The sequence below is a fragment of the Macrobrachium rosenbergii genome, chromosome 56, assembly GCF_040412425.1.
Source record: "Macrobrachium rosenbergii isolate ZJJX-2024 chromosome 56, ASM4041242v1, whole genome shotgun sequence".
In the NCBI taxonomy this organism is placed as follows: Eukaryota; Metazoa; Arthropoda; class Malacostraca; order Decapoda; family Palaemonidae; genus Macrobrachium; species Macrobrachium rosenbergii.
Window position 1 is genome coordinate 27,886,231 of NC_089796.1, and position 22,596 is coordinate 27,908,826.

Consider the following 22,596-nt stretch of genomic DNA (forward strand, 5'->3'; position numbering starts at 1 on the left):
GGGGTCACTATCCAGGAAAAAGCTATATTTGGTTACTTATTATACCTATATATTTTGTTGAAATGATTTTACTGTATGAGAAGAAGGTGGTATATCGGTGCATTACACTGCATTACAGTAAATCAATTTTGGGTTGTGATCGTTGCCTAGAATTTTTTGTTTTAAGAATTGTGCACTGCAAGTTCCTCGTAGGGCGAACGGGTTCCGTTCTCAGCTACCACTCTGTTGGCCGCGAGTTCGAATCTCCGACCTGCCGATGAAGAATAAGAGGAATTTATTTCTGGTGATAGAAATTAATTTCTCGCTATAATGTGGTTCGGGTTCCACAATAAGCTGTAGGTCCAGTTGCTAGGTAACCAATTGGTTCTTAGCCACGTAAAGTAAATCTAATCCTTCGGGCCAGCCCTAGGAGAGCTGTTAATCAGCTAAGTGGTCTGGTTAAACTAAGATATACTTTTTTGCACTGCAGGAGGCTGAAAGGAATGCGTGACATTTTTACCTTCACAGAATGCACGTGACCACCAGTGGCAAGAGCAAGTACTGTCAAAAGTTCCGCTCCTCTCTTTACTAAAGTTCCGCCAGCTTATTATGGTCAATGTAATGGTGAGTGGAGAACACTTATTTTTTAGGATAAAATAATAAGTCATGTAACGCCACTGAATTTTGGTGTCCAGTAAAGAAAATGAAATGTAGTGATGGTACCCCTATGTTCCCTGAACTCTCCCAATTTATGTTAGATTTGTTTGTCCTGCCGCCGCACTACTCTGCTGCAGTGGACAGAAATTCCCAGCATATAAAATTTATAAAAACTGCTAACAGGAACAAGCCAAATACAGAGTAACTAAATGGACTTTTATTAGAGAAAGGAAATGGAGGGAAATTTCACTGCTTTTAATGGGAGCCTAGTGATTCTATGCTTCACCCGACTTAGGCTGCTTTCAAGCAGATTATTTTTTTCAGGATGTCTAACTATTTGTTCTCCATTTTTCATTATTGCCGCAGCTACAGAAGCACGAAATCGGGTAATAATTTAAATTACTGTATAATGTAAATGTCTTTTCCCCTTGTCATTTTAAGTTACATTTTGTATTACTTCAGTTCCATTTGTGATTATGTATTAGAAATGTTTAAATACTTTCATTTGGATCAGGTTGCTTGTTTGATGATGGTTTCAATATCATTTACTTGATACACAGAAGGTAAGTAAAACTTTCGATCTGCAATGTTTAGGAGACTATTTAAATTCAGTGTTAACGTTGTTTGTGTTAATTATTACCCTTTTTGTGGTGAGTTATTAAACATTTTTTCATCACTCAGTAGTCGAGAAGAGAATCATTAAACAATACGTTGCATAGAAAAGATGTGTTCCCAGCGCACAACAGAATTACGGGAGTTGGAAGAAATGCTCTCCTTTGCCCGACGAATGATCAAGCTTCTTCTTCAAGAGACTGTGAAGAATTTATGCAGCACAGGTATGGCAGAAGCATCACTACAACAAGAGGACCACCGACTGTCAGTTCAAGCATACGTAAGTGTACAAATATACTATTAGTATCAGAAATGTCGTCATTTTGGTAAAGTAAAATATTGGATACATTTTAGATACTTTTTTGCCGGCAATGAATACGTTTTTGAATTTTTTTGGTATAATTTGGGATACTTTTAATTTTTTTCCACTAGTAACACTGATTACTCTAGACTGGGAACGCTTGGCTTAATTAAGGCCTTGAATCTGAATGAGAGACAATTTTGGACCTCTTCCCGCCGAAATGGGAATTGAACCCACCCTCCGAAATGGGAATTGAACCCACATATGATAGCATGAGATTAACCCTATCCCACAGTGCTAGGAAGGATGACAATTCATTTTTCATGCATACAGACACTGCTGAATCCAGATACAAATTAACGGAGCCATCGCAGTAATGCGTTTCAAGTTTTCCGCTCTAAAAGCTGGCGTATAAAAGCCTACGGGATACAATCACCATTAACAAGTACTTTTAATAACTACAATGATCTTTCACACAAGCGTGTGGGGTGTGGAAAGCGGAGAAATCGAGTTAAGAGGCCGTTGCGTCAATGAAGTATTCGTTCACACAGACACGCATAAACATACACTCATTATATATATATATATATATATATATATATATATATATATATATATATATATATATATATATATATAATATATATATATATATATATATATATATATATATATATATATATATATATATATATATATATATATATATATATATATATATATATATATAATATATATATACACTGTATATATATATATATATATATATATATATATATATATATATATATATATATATATATATATATATATATATATATATATATGTGTGTGTATATACTGTATATATAATCTAATTTTTAAGGCGACATACAGTTCAGAGAGTGGCTTGCGTCCCCCTTGAGAGAGAGAGTGAGCGAGCGAACATATCTCTATCACATGACATGATAAGATAAGCAATTCTGAGTAATCAAGTTGCTCCGGTCAGTTGACTCGTGCATTTTCCACCTTCAGCTCGTCGAGGGATTGTTTTCGTTCACCGAATTTTTCTGTCACGCAGCATTCCGAAGGGATCTACTGTCGTAGTTAAACATGGTAAGCGCTGATCCAGAGTGCTCAAAGTGTATTCACGATTTGATTTTCATTTGTTTTCATATTCAACTTCGTTCAGACTTACAATACTGAGTTGAAGAAAGGTTTCTCCAAATTTTAGAATGACTAGGACTGTGTTCGAAGTTGTTCAACAAGTTACTGACGAAAGTGACGATAAATCCCAAGGAACCGGAAAAGCTCTATGAAGGTGCTTTTTACATGAATGAAACCCATTTTGGTGACATGTCATCTGTGTTTTGGACACAGATGACGGAAAGATACTAAAACTTCTCTTGCAGTGGTGAAAAATTTATTTCCTGACAAATGTTTCTGAGTTACATGGAGAGAAGCTGTAGCTGAAACCGTTTAACAGTAAAGAAATCTTTTCACGCAAGCCTGACGCAAGGCCTTGCGTGAGAGGATGATGTATAAAAAAGAAATCTCACCGGGAGAATTCCGCAAACGAATGACGTTTGTGAATACATGTATGAGTACATTACAGGTATGATGGAAAGTTCCAAGAACAGGACTGTTTAAGTATGGGGGAAGGTTGCATGCATGAGAAAGTGTGAAACTGCTGAAAGTCAGGAACTGCGAGGAAGCTGACACTTCCCAGAGAAGGCTGAGAATGCAAGAGAAGATTCCAGATATGATGGATTTCGGCAGACATCAAAACAACTTTATTGCAAATGTGAGAGAAGTTTACAAGTATGAGGGACGACCGGATGAAAAATAATTCTTGTAAACATTATTCTTTTACTTTATATTCAATTGTTGTTCGCTTTACCACGTAATTAATGAAAATGGAGTCCGTCAAAGTACCTCTCAGTAATGAGAGCATGTCAAAAATGGGTAAACATGAGAAAAATTAAAGTTTGTGGATTCTCAGAACACAATACAAAGTAAATTTTAAAATTTCCATTCAAAAAGAGAGAAGGATTATCTCTCTAGGGTATTTATCATCAGCACAACTGTTTCTCCCGGTCTGTGGTTATTGGACCGGGAAGGAAAACAATGAGGTTGTCCTTCCGATTCTTTTCTCGTTGTTACGTGGTCACTGAAGCAACTTGCATCCTTTTCGTTTAGATTGCACGGCATAATTACCACAGAGGAGAGGTACTTTGACGGACTCCATTTTCATTAATTACGTGGCAAAGCGAACAACACTGAACATAAAGTAAAAGAATAATGTTTAATGATCTTCGATTTAAGGGGAATCATACGAAGGCACAAAGTAGGGAGCTCTCGCTTTCAAGTTAAAAAGTACAAATGTCTTCCATCTCATTGTTGATGCGGGTTATGATGTATTCTTAAGTAAGTTCATTATTATGTGGTAGTATGAAGTCGATCCTGAAGGGAAATCATTTAAAATATTAAAGACTAAAGAAAGGCGGGAGTACCATTGGCTGGACTCCAAAATAAACTTTTATCCAACTTCTCCCCCTCGAGTAGGAAGGTGAGGGGCTAAGGGACCCAGGCCTTCGGGCCTGGGTCCTGACGAATCATCCTACCTAGTTTTTGGTTTAAATGGCATTTCCACTTTCGCAAAATTTTACTGCTTAGGTGAGTCTGAGAGGGGATCATGTTTGGAAGGGGTTCGCATTAAAAGCTAATTGTGGGATTTGTGGTGGTTGAGTCGCCACCCGATATGCTTTGGACCTAAGAGACAGTGATGGGATTTTCCTATTGCTATCTTGAGGGCGGAACCATCTCCAGGGATCAGCCCATCAGAATCGGGGGTGGGAGAGGGGGGGGCTGGTGTTTGGAGATGGGACTCCTGGCTTTTGTCCGGAAGCCCGCCAATACATTTGGTGTGGGGAGTCGGTCTCCATTAGTTGGAGCAGAACTCACAGCAGGCGGATTGGCTTATACCTGGGGCCACTGGAAGCGTACTGGTATTATCACAAGAGGGTAGGGTGTGTGGTGGACTATTTGGAGTCAACTCTCACTTGTGCCATTGGTGGAGATTGCGAATACCTGACTGATCCACGATACTTTCTTGATATAAACAAGCAGTTTTGGGAGGGTGGGTGGATTGGTGAGCCGGTTTGTGTGTGGCGGTCTGGTGTGTGCATGCTTGGTATCTTGGGGTCTCTTCTCAGGCTTTGGTGGTGTGTTGGGGTAGGGAGGCTAGGCAGTGGAAGCTACCTGGTTTTCCCTTTCTAATGTGCTGTTGGGGTCTGTGTGGGTGCTCTTGGGTGTCGGGTGTGCACTTCTTGGATTTCTGCACGTGGGCTGGCTTGCTTAAAATTTATGGATATGGCAACAAGTTTTCCCTCCTCTGCATCCGATGACTCGCCGGCACTGGCAACAACTGGCATGGAAAAGGATATTGGTATTGACTTACAGACTCCACCTCAGAAAGAAGAAACTAAGGTTGATGCAGCTTTTCCACAGGGAACTCCACAAAAGAAAGATTCTAAGAGTGATGAAAGTCACCATAGAAAATTGATAATTCTGCATGCATATGAAATAACCAGTGAATGCTATTATGAGTCTATTTTTGCATCATTTAAACCATATGGGAAAATTTTAGAGATACATATGAACTACACTGAAGCTGATGCGAAATGGGAAACCTGGATCTTTTTTGAGAAACACGAAGATGCCTTTAGTACCACATATAACATTGAAAGTATTCTTTTTCATAATTGCAGTATAAAGGGAGCACTTTGTGACAAATTCCCTTGAAATTTAGATGTTTTTCGCCTAGCTGACTTGAATGAAAGTAAGTCTCCGACTCTTGAAAATAATCTTGAGAGAGTACCTAGATTCCCCCAATGGCTTATAGCAACTGCAAAAGAGGAGAATTATAACTATTTTAAATTCAATAAATATTTTCAAAAGAAAGTAGGCACTATAGGAAATGATGACATTTTTAGCCTTAGTAAGAAGTCTGTTCTTATTCATGCAAAATCCAAAACACAACTGTTTATGCTTTGCAATTTAAAAGTAGATGACTGTGAAATGTTAGTAGATATCAAACCCCATATTAATTTTAGTCATGGGAGAGGGGTAATCTTCAACAGGGATTTATATGACTTCAAAGAAGAGGAGATATTAGATTATGTGTCCAAAACAAGATTGGCAGGTACGTAAAATTCCAAAAACTACAATGATAATTATTTCTTTTGAGGATCATAATGTCCCCTCTCATTGGTATATAGAAAATGAAAGGGTGTCGGTACGCCCATGCAAACAAAAACCATTACAGTCATCCTTCTCGAGTCTGTAAAAACGACAAGTTGTGTGACAACTGTTCTGCACCAGTAATAGAAAATGCCCACATTTTCAAGTGGAAACAGCTCTACTGAAATCAGATGCAGAGCATATAAGTGTGGGTTATGCTAGAAGACTTCTAAGTAAGGAAAAGAAATTATTATGCTAAGGCCTTGAAATCAAATATCAGCAAGCAAGATAAACAAAAAATGCCAGGTATGCCAATGAATGCAAACATAAGTTCAGATATAAATGCTCAGCCTCCAATTCACATATCAGTGCCTCCAATTTTGAATATTACTCCCCGTCCCTCTGCACCTTCTTCTCCTAAGATGAGCAGCTCTAGGCTGTCATCTCGGGTGCTCTCTCTGCCCGATTTAGGAGAGGAACTTGGTACTCAAGAGCATGTTAATGCTCTCATAACAGAGGGAAAATACCAACACACCTCCCCACTTTCCAATAGGAAAAGAAGGAGACCATCTTCCTTTTCCCCTCCATTCACAAGACATGCTGAAATACCTAGCAATAGGTATGAAATATTGTCTCTAAACAAAGTTGACAGATCAAAATCGCCTAATGAGACAATTCACTCAAAAATCACAGTTGATCTACACCACAAACCTCGCCAATCAGATAAGATACACAATGTTAAAAAGAGTGTAAGACCAAAATTATCTCGACCATCTTTTAAAAAATCATCAGGAAGTAGCAATAAAATGAAAAATACAGAATCGAGGACTTCTTTCAAAGAGTCCTCTAAAAAATAACCAGCATTTTTTCCTCCATCTTGCAATGGAACTGTCAAGGTCTGAGGGTTAAGTATGAAGAGCTTAAGATTCTCATTCATGAAATCTCTCCAGTTTTTATGTGTTTACAGGAAACTATGTTGGACATTAATACTCCTTGTCCAAGGGAATACACTGCATATCAAACTGCTTATAATCTTCAAGTAGGAAATTATGGAGGGAGTTTGGTTTATATTTGCCATGACATTCCTAAGATATCTTTAAGTCTACAAACTCCTCTTCAAGCAGCAGCAGTGCAAGTAGAATTAACTAGAAAATATACTGTTTGTTCTCTCTACTTACCTCCCAATGATGATGTCTGCTATAATGATGTGGTAGGGTTGATTAATCAACTTCCTCAAGCGTTTCTCCTTGTAGGGGGCATGAACAGTAGACACCCATTGTGGGGTGATGTTTTAGCTAATAGAAAAGGAAATTTCATAGCATCACTTGTTGAAAACGAGGACATAGGGATTCTTAATACAGGTGAACCTACTCACTTTCACATGCAAACATGCACTTTGTCATGTATTGACCTATCCATAGCTAGTTCTAACTGCCTTATTGACTTTTAGTGAAGAACATTGGATGACTGGCATACTAGTGACTATGCACCAATAATCATTAAAAGCAATAGTAGTCCACCAGAGCATAGATCTCCTCGCTTGTGCTTAGATAAAGCAGATTGGAATAAGTTCAGGGAATTAAGTGAAATCGAAGGTGATGCGGATGAGTTTAGCAGTGTTGATGATGCCATTGATTTACTTAATGGTACTCTTCACATTGCTGGGTTGCATTCCATTGCTAAAACCACTTTCTTATTCTGCCGTCAACCAGTTCCTTGGTGGTCGCCTGAACTCCAGTTACTTCACTGGGCCACAAGAACTGCTCTGACTAGATGCTGACGAAATCGAACAGAACATAGCGTCGTAGTATAAAGTGTAGAACACAGTTCCGGCGTGCAGTAAAAGCAACCCAACGCCAATCCAGGTCATCCTTTGTTTCTCCAGTGAATAAAAGAACTCCATCTTCAGCTGTATGGAGAAAAGTCAATAAAATAGCAGGAAAATATACTCCTAACCTCCCCCCCCCTGTAATAAAGGCTAATGAGCAATGCATCATAAGTGCACTGGAAGTGAGTAACAAATTAGCAGACCATTTTGAAAAAGTTTCCCAGAAATCGGAAACATCTCCTGGATACCAATACCGTTCCAGGGAAGAACAAAAGCCACTTGATTTTTCATCCAATAAAGACGAACCCTACAATGTTCCATTTACTGAGAGAGAGTTCGATTCTGCCTTGTCAACATGGACAGATACAGCCCCAGGCCCTGATGAGGTTCCATATGCAATGATAAAGCATGTATGTAAGAACACTAAGCTTTTCATAATTAGCATTATCAACAGAATTTGGTGTGATCACAGTTTCCCATCAGTTTGGGAACTAGCTTTAATTTTAGCCCTTTTGAAACCGGGAAAGGACAAATTTTTATCTGCAAGCTACCGCCCAATTGCCTTGACATCTTGTCAATGCAAGGCTTGTTCGGGTATTAGAAAAATCAATATTTTATCACCTGTACACTGTGGATTTCGAAAAATGCATTCTACTATTGATGTCTTGATTCATCCTGAGTCATCTGTATGTGAATCGTTTGCTTCCAGTCAGCATCATGTTACTATACTCTTTGACCTTGAAAAGGCTAATGACACATCATGGAGACATGGAATCCTTAAAACCATCCATCAATCACGACTTAGAGGAGAACTGCCAAAGTTTATTAAGGCCTTTCTAACACGTTGACGCTTTCAAGTTAGAGTTGGTAATACTCTGTCAGAAAGTAAACTCCATGAAGAAGGGGTCCCACAAGGTAGCGTTCTTAGTGTTACCCTTATTTGCATTTGCTATCAATGGTATATCTCCTCATATTCCTTATGATGTATTGCACACTCTTTTCGTTGATGATCTTCCTATATCATTTGCAGAATCAAGGATGTCTGTTACTGAAAGAAGGCTCCAGCTTACACTAATTAACATCACTAAATGGGCAGATTTGTACACTTTTGCAGTATTTGTGGGCTTCATCCAGAAGTGGCGTTGGTGAAGGGCTTCCCCAGAGAAAGTCCCGACCCAACAGGAAGTCCACTCTGGGCCGAATTCCACCCACCATGCAAAGGTGATGGGGTAACGTGCCCCAAGGTGTCGTGACCTAGAGCTTGACCATGGGAACGGTAATGGTGTGGCCCTCTATCCACTTCATCTCCCACCGGGTTTTCTCGTCAACCATGGCACCGGCTGGCACTTGGGCCCTGGAGATCAGGCTAATGTCTGCCGCAGTGTCTAAGGTGACCAGAAGGGTCACGGGCAGGCTAGAGCCCTTAAGAGGGGCCACCGAGATGAACTGGGTCTCCAGTCTCTCAGGGTAAAGGATCTTTTGCGGCCCGACTGCGGAAAATGAGGTGCTGATAAGGTTGATGAACTTGGTGGTGGGGACATGATGTGGACAGACCGGATGTCCAGTATTGTAGTGGCCGGCAGCATCACAGGATTTGCACTGGCCTCTTGTAGGGGCTCGGTGACCTGTAGTAAGTGTTGGTGGAGAGGGTTGAGTGGATGAAGAGGGAGAGGAGTTCTGGCTGGTAGTAGGAGGCTGTCTGTTAGTGCCTAGCTTGTATTGGCAATCAGCTTCAGCGTGTGCCCCACCCTCTTACAGTGGGTGCACGTAGGCTTGCTCGGCAGTCCATTCTTCGGGCTAGTTGAGCCTGAGAGGTAACCAGGAGGCATGTTGCGCTGCTGAGATGTGCTGTGGGACTGGTTGATGGTTTCCCATGAATTGGCCATGAGGCAGGCTTCCATAAGGGGGGTGGGCTACTTATCGTTTAAATATACAGCAAGGGGCCCAGGCACACATTGGTAAAGGTCCTCCAGCATGGTCCGATTGAAGAGGTCCTCAAACGTTGTGCAAGACAAGGAGGTGAACCAGCGGGTACCAGACTGGGTCTTGTGACAGGCCCATTCAGTCCAGGACCCAGCCGACTTCCTTGGCAAGACCTTGGAGCTGCTGTCTCCATTTCTCTGGGGGTGATTTCATAGGCCTTTGTAATGACTCTACACACTTCAACAATGTTGCCTCTCTGGCTCTTCTCCAGTGAGCGAAGAGCTGCCTTAGCTTTCCCCTCCATGTGCTTGGCTAGTACTAAGGCCCTCTCTGTCTCGGTGGTGCTGTAGTTATTGAAGAGTGCCTCGATTTCCTCCAGTCATGCTTCTAGCTCGTCCTCAGTCCACTTAGGAACGAGGGAATTGATGCTCGAGATTGGAGCATTTGGTGCAGCAGGTGTGGGGCTGGAGGCTTGCTGTCTAGCCATAGCTTCAGCATTTTCTCTTCTCGTTCTTTCCAGCTCGAGCTCCTTTTCTCTGAGAGCTAGTTCACTCTCCTTGCAGGCTAACGCATGCTGTCTTTTCCTTTCTTCTCTTTCGTCTTCTAGCTGCCTCTGTTCAACTTCATACCTCCTCTGTTCGGCTTCATAATTCCGCCGTTCGAGTCTTTCTTCGTTCTCTTGCTTGGCCAAGTCATCCATCTACTCCTTGACCCATGTGGCGAGGTCCAATCCGGTGAGACCTGCTGCCATCCCCGGCTCCATGAAGGCATTATAATTCTCTGCTGCCATGGTGCTGGTGGGGAAGGGCGTCTATCCGGGTCGACTGGATGTACTTGGGCAGCAAGGAAGTGTCCCTTCAGTGATGTGGCACCCTTTCAATAAGGTGGCACTGTGGTTGGGTGTGCCGTGTAAAGGTCACACTGGTGGCACTCAGTATCCTTATGTACTGGTGTAGGTTAGGTACCAGAAGGACTTTTCTTCTGTGTTCCTTTGGTCTGTTTTTTTTTCTAGTTTGCTTGGTGGCACTATGGTGCCAGTGCGTTCCTAGGAACCTTTACTTGAGTCCAACTAGGTTATATTTAAGGGAAATGCACTCTACCCCAGCAGAGTGTAACAAACCAGTGAGAGAGAGAGAGAGAGAGAGAGAGAGAGAGAGAGAGAGAGAGAGAGAAAGAGAGAGAGAGAGAGAGATGTAAGCTATTCGGCTGATGACAGTGCTTCAGATTAGTGGCACTGTGGAAGGAAGAGTGACTTGTGGTTGCTTATGAGGCCTTCGTGAGTGTCTGGTCCCAGTACTTGCTGTGCTACTACCCCCTTCTCCTGCAGAGGGGGAAAGGCTACCTTCTGCTTAAGTCTGGGTAAAATACCTCACTCGTGACCGACAGTTTCTAATTGTAATTAATCTTAACTTGTCCTTATCTATTTGTGGTACAGAGGTGTGTCTGGTTATTTGGTTTAATTAAGTTAATTATCCCGGTGTCGGCCCTAAATTTCTTATGAAGAGGGTCACGTGCACTTGGTTAGGTTACGTTGAATGCTTACTTGAATATGTGAGAGAGAGAGAGAGAGAGAGAGAGAGAGAGAGAGAGAGAGAGAGAGAGAGAGAGAGAGAGATTCAGCCAGCCTATTTGTGCTGCCTGAGAAAATTTAAGTAAAATTTTTATAAGTGCACACTGGCAGGGTTCTTATTCGAAGATACGTCGTCTTGGGCTCTCTTAGGGGCTTGGGTTAGCAATCGTAGCTGTCCTGGTATCCCGAGATGTACCTCTTACTCTGAGGAGTTATGATTAAAATTATAAGTTCTTTTCTTTATATGAATTATTATATCTTGCTTTTATCTATTGTATGGAACCCTATCCTAGTCTCTATCTATCGAAGTCTATCTGGCTAAGATTTTCCAAGGGGGATTACTCCACACAACGATGTAGTCCCGAAGTGGCAATGAGGCAGAAGCTAAAAGTGACTGGGCGCTACCCCAATTACAAGACAATAACAGCAAAGGTCCCAAAATGTTGGGCAAATCCCGTTAGCACAAACAAATTCAAAACAAGTGCGGCTGGAAGCGAATCGGCGGATGAATACACTACTCTCGAGGCGCATTTTTTTTTTTACAATTGAATTACACAAAGCACTCGGATTCCTCTCACAAAACGAACGAAGCAAATGCAGGAATACAGATTTACTCTAAATATACCAACAATGCAAAGGATTTTACGTTAGGGAGATGGAAAACGAAATTACTATGAGCTACGTTTTTTTTTTCTTTTTATTTCTCGCGTGGAATTAATGCCATCCACTGCCGACACACTAGCAAGGCAAGGGAATTAGATTCGTGACGTCCTGACAGGACTGAATTTACTTTACTTAAAATGCAAATTATTATGAAATTAACTATTGCCGTTTGTTTGCTATTTTAAGGACACGGGATTTTGATATGCTTCTCGCTACCTGAACACTTATTAACTCTGTCACACTCGATAGAGCCTCTGGGTAGTGGCGAATGCAGTTACTGCTTTTGAAATTCAACAAACTCCGCAAATTTTGTCCTCTACCTACGAGAGACACGTTAGGCACACTTTCTCCGTTCTTTATTGTGCACTAGTTAACTCATTCAAAAATCAATATCATGCATTAATCCTTGTCCGGGGAAAATAGCAAAATATTAACAATGACACGTTAACTCAGCTCACGACCTTCGCTGGAATGTAGCACCCACGATATCCAAATGCGGCAAAAGTGCTTCTTTTTAAGATTTTGCAAGTTGTCAATTATAACTGCTCTCAATGCACACTTTCCTACCTATGCTAATCTCTTAATTATAACTGGTATTCTTATTATTATTATGCCTTGTGCTGTCTCCTCGTTTGGAAGAATAGCATGAAATTAAATATCTGACTTTTCTCTTTGGAATTAATGTGTAATTAATTTTTACTCCAGATCCTTTTCTCTAAATTAATTAGATCCTAGGCTAGATCGCCACTGTTACGCGTGGGTGCTTGGCTAATGAGTTTATTAATTAAGTAACATAATTTATGAGGCCCTGAGTTGCCAAGGACACACGTAACCTGTCAATTAAAGCTAAAAGTTAACCTCAAAGACAGATAATTATTTAATGGAATAAGGCCGCCAACCAGGGAACCACAATACAGGTGATAAAGGGTTACCCTGCAACACATGAATTACATTAAACCACCCTTACTTCCCAATTGGTCCCGACAAAGAAAGAATGTGTAGTTATCGAGGGAATTACATAAACTATCGCCCACATCGGACACAGTCAATTTTCCCGTTGCTTCACGTAAAGTTTTAACACAACGGATGTCTGTACTACTATATATCGTACGCAGTTTAGTACTGGTAAAGGCTATTTCTCTTCCGAACAACGGGATCAAGACACAAGGCTGCCTGGATACCGAAAATTACTTACTTAACCCTCTCTAATTCCTCGTATATATATATATATATATATATATATATATATATATATATATATATATATATATATATATATATATATATATATATATATATATATATATATATATATATATATCAAAGAATTCCTGTGTGTAGAGGAAACCAAATTTCTTGGTCTAATTTTTTATTGTAGGTCAACATGGGTGTCTCATCCAAAGATGTTAAAGACAAAGTGTCAAAAGATTTTAAAATCTTTTAAAGTTTTAGCTCACACGTCCTGGGGTGCAGACCGTCAAATACGTTTAATGTTGCATAAAGCCCTGATTTTATCGAAATTGTTATGTGAGTGTGAAGTATACTCTTCTGCAACCCCCAGCAGGTTGAAAATGCTTGACTCGGTACATCATGCAGGCATTAGACTAGCAACTGGTGCTTTCAAGACTTCTCCAATATCAAGCCTGTTGGTTGTTGCTGGGGAGTTGCCTTTACAACTCCATCGCCAGTCATCCATCCTTCGCTATTGGTATAGGATGCAGAGACTTCCCAATTCTCCAGCCCTTCAAATTATAACAAGCAAAAAACAGTTCAGGCATTATGAGATGCATCCTAAATGTCCACAACCTTACGGGTATTGACTTAAACAGTTACTTGGCACTACTGGTATTAGTAGAAATGAGGTGCTTCTTTATAAAATATCAGTAAACACGCCATGGAAATTAACAGAAATTTCATTTTGTAAATGTTTTTATGGTTTTAAGAAAAATATGACGGATATAGAGATCCGTTCCATATTTGTGGAACACAGTGAGGTTCATAAGGATTCAACTTGGGCATTCACATATGGCTCCAAATCCAGCGCTGGGGTTGGATTTGGAGTTTTTAGCAAGAAGTTTTGGACCAAAGGTGCACTTCCTGTTTTAACATCTATTTTTACGGCAGAGTTGCTTGGGACTTTAAATGCTATTGAAAAAATAGCAATTGTTAATGACACAAATTTTAAAATTTTTAGTGATTCTAAGAGTGCATTACAGGAACTTAGTGTTTTTAACTCGACTAACTCCTTGGTTTTAGAAATTCAGCAATGGGTGCACCTATTATTACACAAAGGAACACAAATTAGGATTTGTTGGTTCCAGCACATGCTGATGTGCATGGAAATGAAGAAGCTGACAGATTGGCCAAAGCAGGAGCTCAAGATTTACCTCCAAGGAGGTGTCCACTTTTATATAATGATTTCTTCCCAAGCGTTAGAAGACTTATAATTAATTATGTCAAGAGCATTGGAATAGTATAGGAGAAAATAAAATGAAAGAAATTACGGATGTTATATTTTCTTGGAAGTATGGCAGTATGCCTGGAAGATGGGAGACGGGTCTTTGGGGCTTAAGGATTGGGCATCCTCGCTTAACATACATGGCCGGGGAGAACCAACCTATATGCGAGGATTGCCTGGTCTCCTTGACTGTGAGGCACTTGCTGGTTGAGTGCCGCAGTCTTGGGGATGTTAGAAGCCGTTACCTCTTTGAGGCTCTTGGTCGGGATGGCAGGGTTCATCCTTGACAAGATCCTAGCAGAGGATGTGGTGTATGATGCCAGTGGCATTTTTAGATTTATTATCGGCGCTGGTCTTCTCCCAAAAATATAAGATTTCATTCATTTTCTTTTATCTTTTTATTGTTTTTATAACATTTAAGTTGTTCATTTAACTGATATCTGAGTCAATGACCCAGTTGTCACGATGCCAGATAACTCAAAATCATTAATTCATTCATTATCCAACCTCTTTGTGGTTACTTGATAAAGTAGTAATCATTCCCTACTATGCCTTGTAAATGTTTCATATTCTTAAGTGTCGTAAAAGATTTTACACCCGGATAAGAAAAGTTGGCTGAGCGCCTCATTTCATAATACAACGTTGCCGAATCTGGGATCAAAACTTAGAGTTCATAAGCGAGCAGCAATGGGCCATGAGGAGGACTGAAATGTTTTTAGAGATTTGATTTCCACCAAAATTTAGTCCTGAAAACCATTTTCTTTCTGAAACATAAATTATGCGGAAAAAGTCATTCGATAAGAGTAAGATATTATTTTTGAATGAATAACATCGATTTTCACTGAAAAGGTAAAATACCAAAGACTGTACTCTTCGATAAACTGTAACGAATGAAAGCCACATTAAAAAGATCTAGAGTATTTTAGAATTGGCAAAACAACGCTGATTACTCCACATTTTAATCTTTTCATGGTTCGGGATCTCTTCACAAGGGAAAACTGAACGTGGGTTTCAGCAGAACTTATTTTCTTATCTCAAAACATTTAAAAAAAACTAAATTAATGGACACATAGCAATTTTCCGACTCCGATACACTAGACCTCAACTTGAGCCATACTGAGAGGGGCTTTGAGAGCAATGTATTCGTTGGTTTTGCAAAGACCATTGTGCATCACCGTTTTTGTTGTTGTTGTCCTCCAGTTGTTGCTGATGTAGATCTATCTTTCGGTGGTCTCGGTATAATGCTGTAAGAACCGCGGCCCATGAAACTTTAATCACGGCCCGGTGGTGGCCTATGCTATATCGTTGCCAGAAGCATGATTGTTGCTAAATTTAACCTCAAGTAAAATTAAAACTACTGAGGCTAGAAGGCTGCAATTTGGTATGTTTGATGACTGGAGGGTGGATGATAAACATACCAATTTGCAGTCCTCTAGCCTCAGTGGTTTTTAAGAGCTGAGGGCAGACAGAAAAAGTGCGAACAGAATAAAGTGTGGACGGACAGACAAAGCAGGCACAATAGCCCCCTTTTACAGAGAACAAAAAAAAAAAAATAAAAATAACACTCGCAGCTGATGGTGGCGTGATAATCGAGGCGTCTAATCTCGAACCATTAAATTTCCCAAAGGATTTCCCCGTCTTCCCTGTTGACTATCACCAGCCAGAGGTCACCTTTTGTTTGATAGGCAGAAACACGTGGCTCACGTAAATGCTCATCTGCGCCAACAAAGAAAATATGAAGATGATTCCATCAGTATCCTATTCAATCTAATTTTTGCATTTTTCCGGCGCAGACTTCAATGACTTCCAATTCTCCTTTCATTCCTGAACCTCGAGTTTCGCGTTGCTGTTTTGCTTATTCACACTGCATAGTTATTTCTACACCTGGAAGCGTATATGCATGCTCAGAAAACTGCAGAGATGCACGTGATTTAGTATAAGCGAACACTACAGGAAAATAAAAGTCGGGAGATCCATACAAGCGCTTCCGGGAGATTGTTTGTTTCCGCATCCTCAGGAATAAGCATTCTCGCGATAGCACTTGGTACGGATCTTTCTACTTTTATTTTCCCGTGATATTCGCTTACATTACATTACATTATATATATATATATATATATATATATATATATATATATATATATATATATATATATATATATGTAATGAGGTCTTTTCTTTTTTTTATTGTTTTATTCGTTTCTGGCTTTGTTTGTTGTTAGTTGTTAGAGTCTCAGAAGGCTTAGGAAGACACAGTGCAACTTTCTTACTTCATTAACACATTAGTAAACTTATACAGTATATATACAAGTTAGTAGTATGACTATGAATCGAAGTATGAGCCTTTCTTCAATCTTCTTAACCCATAACTGGTGAGGCTATCGACCTCACTCCGCTAAGGCTCAGGACACAGGTGAGACGGGTAAGCAGCTTTTAATGGTTGCGCTTACATTACTCTCTCACCAATGTTTTGGCTACATACTCACGACACTTCCTAATCGTTATTGTCTCTCTCTCTCTCTCTCTCTCTCTCTCTCTCTCTCTCTCTCTCTCTCTCTTCTCTTTCTTTCTTTCTCTCTCTCTCTCATTTGTCTATTAATGGTTCTCTCTCATTTCTTTTTCTCTTTTATATTTAAGCTATTCCTAACTAATATTCTCCTGGCTATCATTACATCTATATATATATATATATATATATATATATATATATATATATATATATATATATATATATATATTATTTTATATTCGTATTATTTTCAACACTTGTGAGAAGGAAGGATGTTCAGGAATAGCAAGGAAAAACAGTGACTGCGTCTGTGCTTCAGGAATGCTGGGGGACAAGGGAAAGATTACAGAGATTTTAGTGCAACGATTGTTTGGGTAAGACTGAGTATGGAAGAGAAAGAAGCTCCGACAATGGCTTGTACTACATGGTCCAGTCGTGGGAAGGTGTTCTGAAATTGGCTAAACTGTTGAACAAATGGTTAGTCCTCGGGCAAACTAGCAGGAGTGCGAGGATTTCCCTTTTATTGTTTCCGCAGGTATCTGCTGTTTGTGGGGCTGCCTGGCAACTCATAGACGTAGCTACAGGTAGATATAAAGGATATCTAAATTCAAACAAAATTTGGGACTAATTATTACTGAGGAGAATGTGGAGCATTGGCATGCACCTCCATTTTATTGATGTTAATGTTCATGATGAAAATACAGAATCCAGCGCTTCTGTTCACCCAGAGCCTACGAACTGGAGACGTCTATAAAAGGTCAATTGTATTTCCCTATATAAACTGAGTCTTGTGGTTTATGAAATACAGTCAATACAGAATCAGACAGTATCTCTCAACTCCTAACCAACAACTTGTAAGAAGACTGTCATAAATTTTTGCATTAAATTAATATTTGAAGAATTCAATACTATAAACACGTAAAGTAATAAAAGCAAAAAACAAAACAAAGACAACAACAAGACCGTTACCAAGAAAGACCAGATGAGACTGTATGACATACAAAGGAATCAGGGAATTGTTCTTAAGGAAACCCAATGTCATCTGTAACTATGAAACATTATGGTGCCACCCAAGTAGAAGAGATTAAGACTGCTTTATTGAAAGTAAAGTGCAAGGACCTCAATAATATTTACGGACACCATGCAACAACTACACTTCAACATTGTCTCCATTATCAATATAATCACGGAGCTATCTTTTAGCATTACATCAACGGAAGAAAAGTAAAACAAACAACAGACACTTTCTTTCAAACTTGACAGTCATTTCCATTGTGTAATAAAATATGTAAACTTGTCGTATCGAATGCAGATACCATCTCCCACTATCTCAACCTTACCCTAAGCATCAAAAAGTCCCACAAGAACAAAAAAGTCTTAGGAAACTGATATAATATAAAATACATTTTATTACACAGAAAATAATTCAGTCCTGGAGGTCAGTCTCATATGAAAATAAAACTGTGGCTATATCTGATTAAATATATTTATGCTATTATCATCATTACTGCTGTAGGTGTTAATACTACTCCTACCAATTTCACACCAAAGTGTTACTACACTAATTATAGTGGTACTACTATAATTATGATTATTCTGTCATTTCTATTTTAGTTACCATAAACCCTGAAAACCCATCTATTTAAACTGTAAAACTAGGATAATCTTTGTGGGAATTCCTTAAGAAGCTATCTTACTTCATTCTGTACTGAATGTTCTGATCTTATTATACAGTACAGTCACCACATCTAAATAGGAGAGGATTATGCATATATGCAAAAACGGTTGGAATTAATTATAGAAATGTAATACGTATGCTATCCCATTTATGTACATTGGTCATGATGGAGGTATTTCAGGTTAGTCATCACGATTATAATAGCAAGATTGAAATATATTACTTGCACCTTCAGCTTCATTTTATATAATTATGTTGTTATTTTCCAGGCCTTTTCTCCTAAGGAATGTGGAATCTGTCTTCAGGAGTTTGATGAATTTGAATTCTGCCCGAAGATTTTACCTTGCTCACACAACATGTGTGGAAAATGTTTAGATAAAACGATCAAAATGAAGAATAAATTCTGCCCTTTTTGCCGAAGAAGCTTCCAAGAAAATTCTTTGCAGAGTTTTGGCACCAACTTCCTTTTGCTGGATGCTCTGAAATGCTTGAAAGAACTGGAGGATAAGCAGAAGACAATAGATACGGTAAGTGTACGCAAAAGACTCTTGGAAACGAAACTTCAGTAAAACATTATATAGTTTGAAAGGTATTTAATCAAACTGAGAGAGAAAGAAAGCAAGAGAGATTTCTAGCTGCATGTAAAATAAATTGCCTAAATCGTCAATATCAGTGAAACAATTGAAATATAGTTCATCTAGTTTCAACCACCTAAACCAAGCTGTGTATGAATTTTTATTGCAGAATAACTTGGATGAAGGGTTTGAAATGATAACTATTGATAGTTGTCAGAATAATGAAGACCCAAGAGACCATACAGTATCATCTCACCAAAGAAACAGAGGTGAACCACCTCGCCAGAGGGGCAGAAATGAATTGTCTTACCAGCAGGATACGGGTGAAACACCCAGCCATGAGGACCAAAGTGATTCTCCTTACCAGAGAAGTAGAGATAAACTGCTCCACCACAGGGACCATAGTGAATCATCTCACCAGAGGTATAACGGAGAACCACCTCACCAGAGGGACCGAAGTGAAACATCTCGCCAGAGGTATAGTGGTGAACTACTTTACCAGAGGGAATCAAATGAATCATCTCACCAGAGGTATAGTAACCCACCTTACCAGAGGGACCAAAGTGAATCATCTTACCAAAGAAATAGAAGTAAATTACCTTGCATGACAAACTGTGGTGGACTGCATCACCAGGGAACTAAGAATGCAATGCCTTGCCATCAATACAGAGGGGGATCACCTGACCAGGGGAATAGAGGGCGATCTCATGACACGGACAACTGGAAAAAGACTCACCACAAAAATCCTGATGAAGACGCTTACTGGAGAGGCAGAGGGGAATCATCATGCCAGACCCAAGGTACAATGACTCATCTGGAAAATCGAGATACATCACCTCAGCAGAAGAGCAGAGCTCTATTACAACACAGAGACCAGCACAGAACCCCTTACCACACAACCCAAGAATTTACTTGCTTTATGCTCTTAAACATCCTAATCAATACAGAAGACTTCAGTACATCAACTCAGATGATAATACAAAACCATGGCACAGAACCTGATGACATCCACAGAATTCTTGATGATTACAAACACGTCTTTGAAGAAAATGGTGGAAAAATATCCTTTAAACCAGAAATTAAGATATGCTCATACCATATAAGCATTGAAGGTTGCCACGACAAATCTTCATGTTCTAAACTTCACATTTGTCCAAATTATATATTTTCCTCATGTCCAGATGAAAACTGTATTCTAGGTCACAATATCAAGTCCAGTCACAATCAGTCTGTATTAAAACTATTCTTGATGCACGAACTTTCAGCCCAACAACTTCCTCACATTTTATCTGAAGTGATACCACAGTCTACATCTAATCCAACAGGACACCATAATCGCCAAGAGGCGTCCAATTTCTATGAAGACAAGGTGTCTACAAGTGAAAGCTTTCAGAATACCCCACACCGAACTCTGTGGCACGATGATTATGAAGGTAACATTGAGATACCAGAAATCTGTTATTATTCAGTGACCAATAAATGCAGAAATGAAGTTACAGGCTGTAAGAGACTCCATGCTGATGCCCATTTTCACTGGCAAGTTAAAGAGAGAGGGGTAGGATGGGTTAATCTGAGAAAAACCCAGGTAGAGGTTTTAGAAAAGGCTTATTGTAAACCGAATCGGGACACTGGCATCATTCCACCCCTTAACAAAAACAGTTGTCAAAGGAGAATCTTCAGTTTGTTTGGAAGTGATAAATGGGAAGTAAACTTCAAGGAAATGTCTCTGTGGAATGGAAAAACAAAAGTAAAACTGAGTCTCAGAAGGATAACTTCACAACAGATCAATGGGAATGCAGTAGCGATCCCTAAGTACCGTTGGTATTTCCAAGACCGGAACGATTATTGGGTCCAATATGGTAGAACCGACACAACCCGTGGATCTTCCGGTGTGAGTAGCATCACCTCCGATGAAATAGAAAGGGAGTATCAGAAAGACCCCTCAAGCTCAATCACTTTTCATATTTTTGGCACCCTTTACATCCTGGACTTTAATACCATGGTCCAGATGAACACAACCACAAACGTTCGCAGGAGTGTTAAGCGCAGACCAGTGTACCATGAGAAAAGCAACAGCCGTAAGAAATGTATGTAGTTTTTTCCTTGAAGCTTGAGGTATTTCTTTTTTTTACTTAGTGCTGCCTCATGTACATCATACTTTCACTTATACCTATTAACGTGATATCAGATTAATATAGACATTATATTCAAAGATATTTCTCTGGGAAGTGACCTGATGTTGGATACATTAAAAATAAAGAAACAAATAGCAGGACACAAACTTTTCATTGCCCTCTTTACTCGCCTTCTTTAATACAAAGAGAGAAACCCTAATGTAGGAAATACATTTGTAACAGAGCAGGAAAATTCCTAGCCACAAGAAAAACGATAAATAAATATATATCTTCTGACATAGGAAAGCAAGTTTTTGTATCCCAACTATGCGAATGCGCCAATTCTGTATAAGCTTAAAAAACTATTTAAACAACTCTTCTGTGAGTTCAGTGTATTAAACTGATTAAAAATCGTAAAAATTTCATATATTCTTGCCTGAATACAGCATTTGCTAATACCAAACACAGAAAATAGTCAATTGAGAATATAACACAATGATGTATATATACCAAAACTGCAAATATTGAAGGTAGATGTCATTGTGGAAAATATACTTTTCTGGAATGATAAATTTACAAGAAGCATATTTCATTATTGTGATAAATAAATAAACAGGTTATGTTGAGGAAATGTTAATATCCATAATCAAATTGTTAACGGTATTTCAATAAACTTCAACTTTAAAAATGTAGAAAAAGAGAGTGATTTTTTTTATTAAAAAATAAAAATACTGTACTTGAAAGTTTTATTTTATATATAATATATATATATATATATATATATATAAATATATATATATATAAGATATATATAGTATTATATATATATATATACTATATATATATATATATATATATATATATATATATATATATATATATATATATATATATATATATATATATATATATATATATATATATATATATATATATATATATACATTATATATATATATATATATATATATATATATATATATATATATATATATATATATATATATATATATATATATATATATATATATATATATATATATATATATATACACACACATATATATATATATATATATATATATATATATATATATATATATATATATATATATATATATATATATTCTGTACATTAGTTTAAAACACATTTTGGAGTTTTTTTACGGAATGTTGCATCATCTCTCTGTCCTGTTCCCGTATATATCATGTTAGGACTATGTAGTAGTTTGGGTGTTAATTTTTTTGGTATACTGTAGTGTAAAAGGAAGTGCTTTACTATTCTACTCCTCAGAAACAAGTACAGTTCTTTGCAAGTAAAGCCCTTTGATTCAATGGACTGTGGAAATTTTTTGTATTGTAAAAGGAAGTTTTAGTGTTTTATTCCTCAGAAATATATCCAGTATGTGTAATTATGTGTTTGTTTTCACATTTTTCCTTTAAATTCTATGTTAGTTGGGACAGAAGTAACTATTGATTTAAATCAATGCTTTTTTTAAAAATAATTT

The 22,596-nt window shown here is 38.4% G+C and overlaps 1 protein-coding gene across 1 annotated transcript; it reads left to right on the forward strand.

Moving 5' to 3' along the window:
* The first annotated feature begins 2,505 nt into the window (after positions 1-2,505).
* On the forward strand, positions 2,506-21,249 carry LOC136836421 (uncharacterized). Its single transcript, XM_067100642.1, has 3 exons — positions 2,506-2,644; positions 18,669-18,926; positions 19,144-21,249. The coding sequence occupies exons 1-3, from the start codon at positions 2,642-2,644 to the stop codon at positions 21,067-21,069; spliced, it is 2,187 nt and encodes a 728-aa protein (XP_066956743.1). The 5' UTR covers positions 2,506-2,641; the 3' UTR covers positions 21,070-21,249.
* The last annotated feature ends 1,347 nt before the right edge of the window (positions 21,250-22,596 follow it).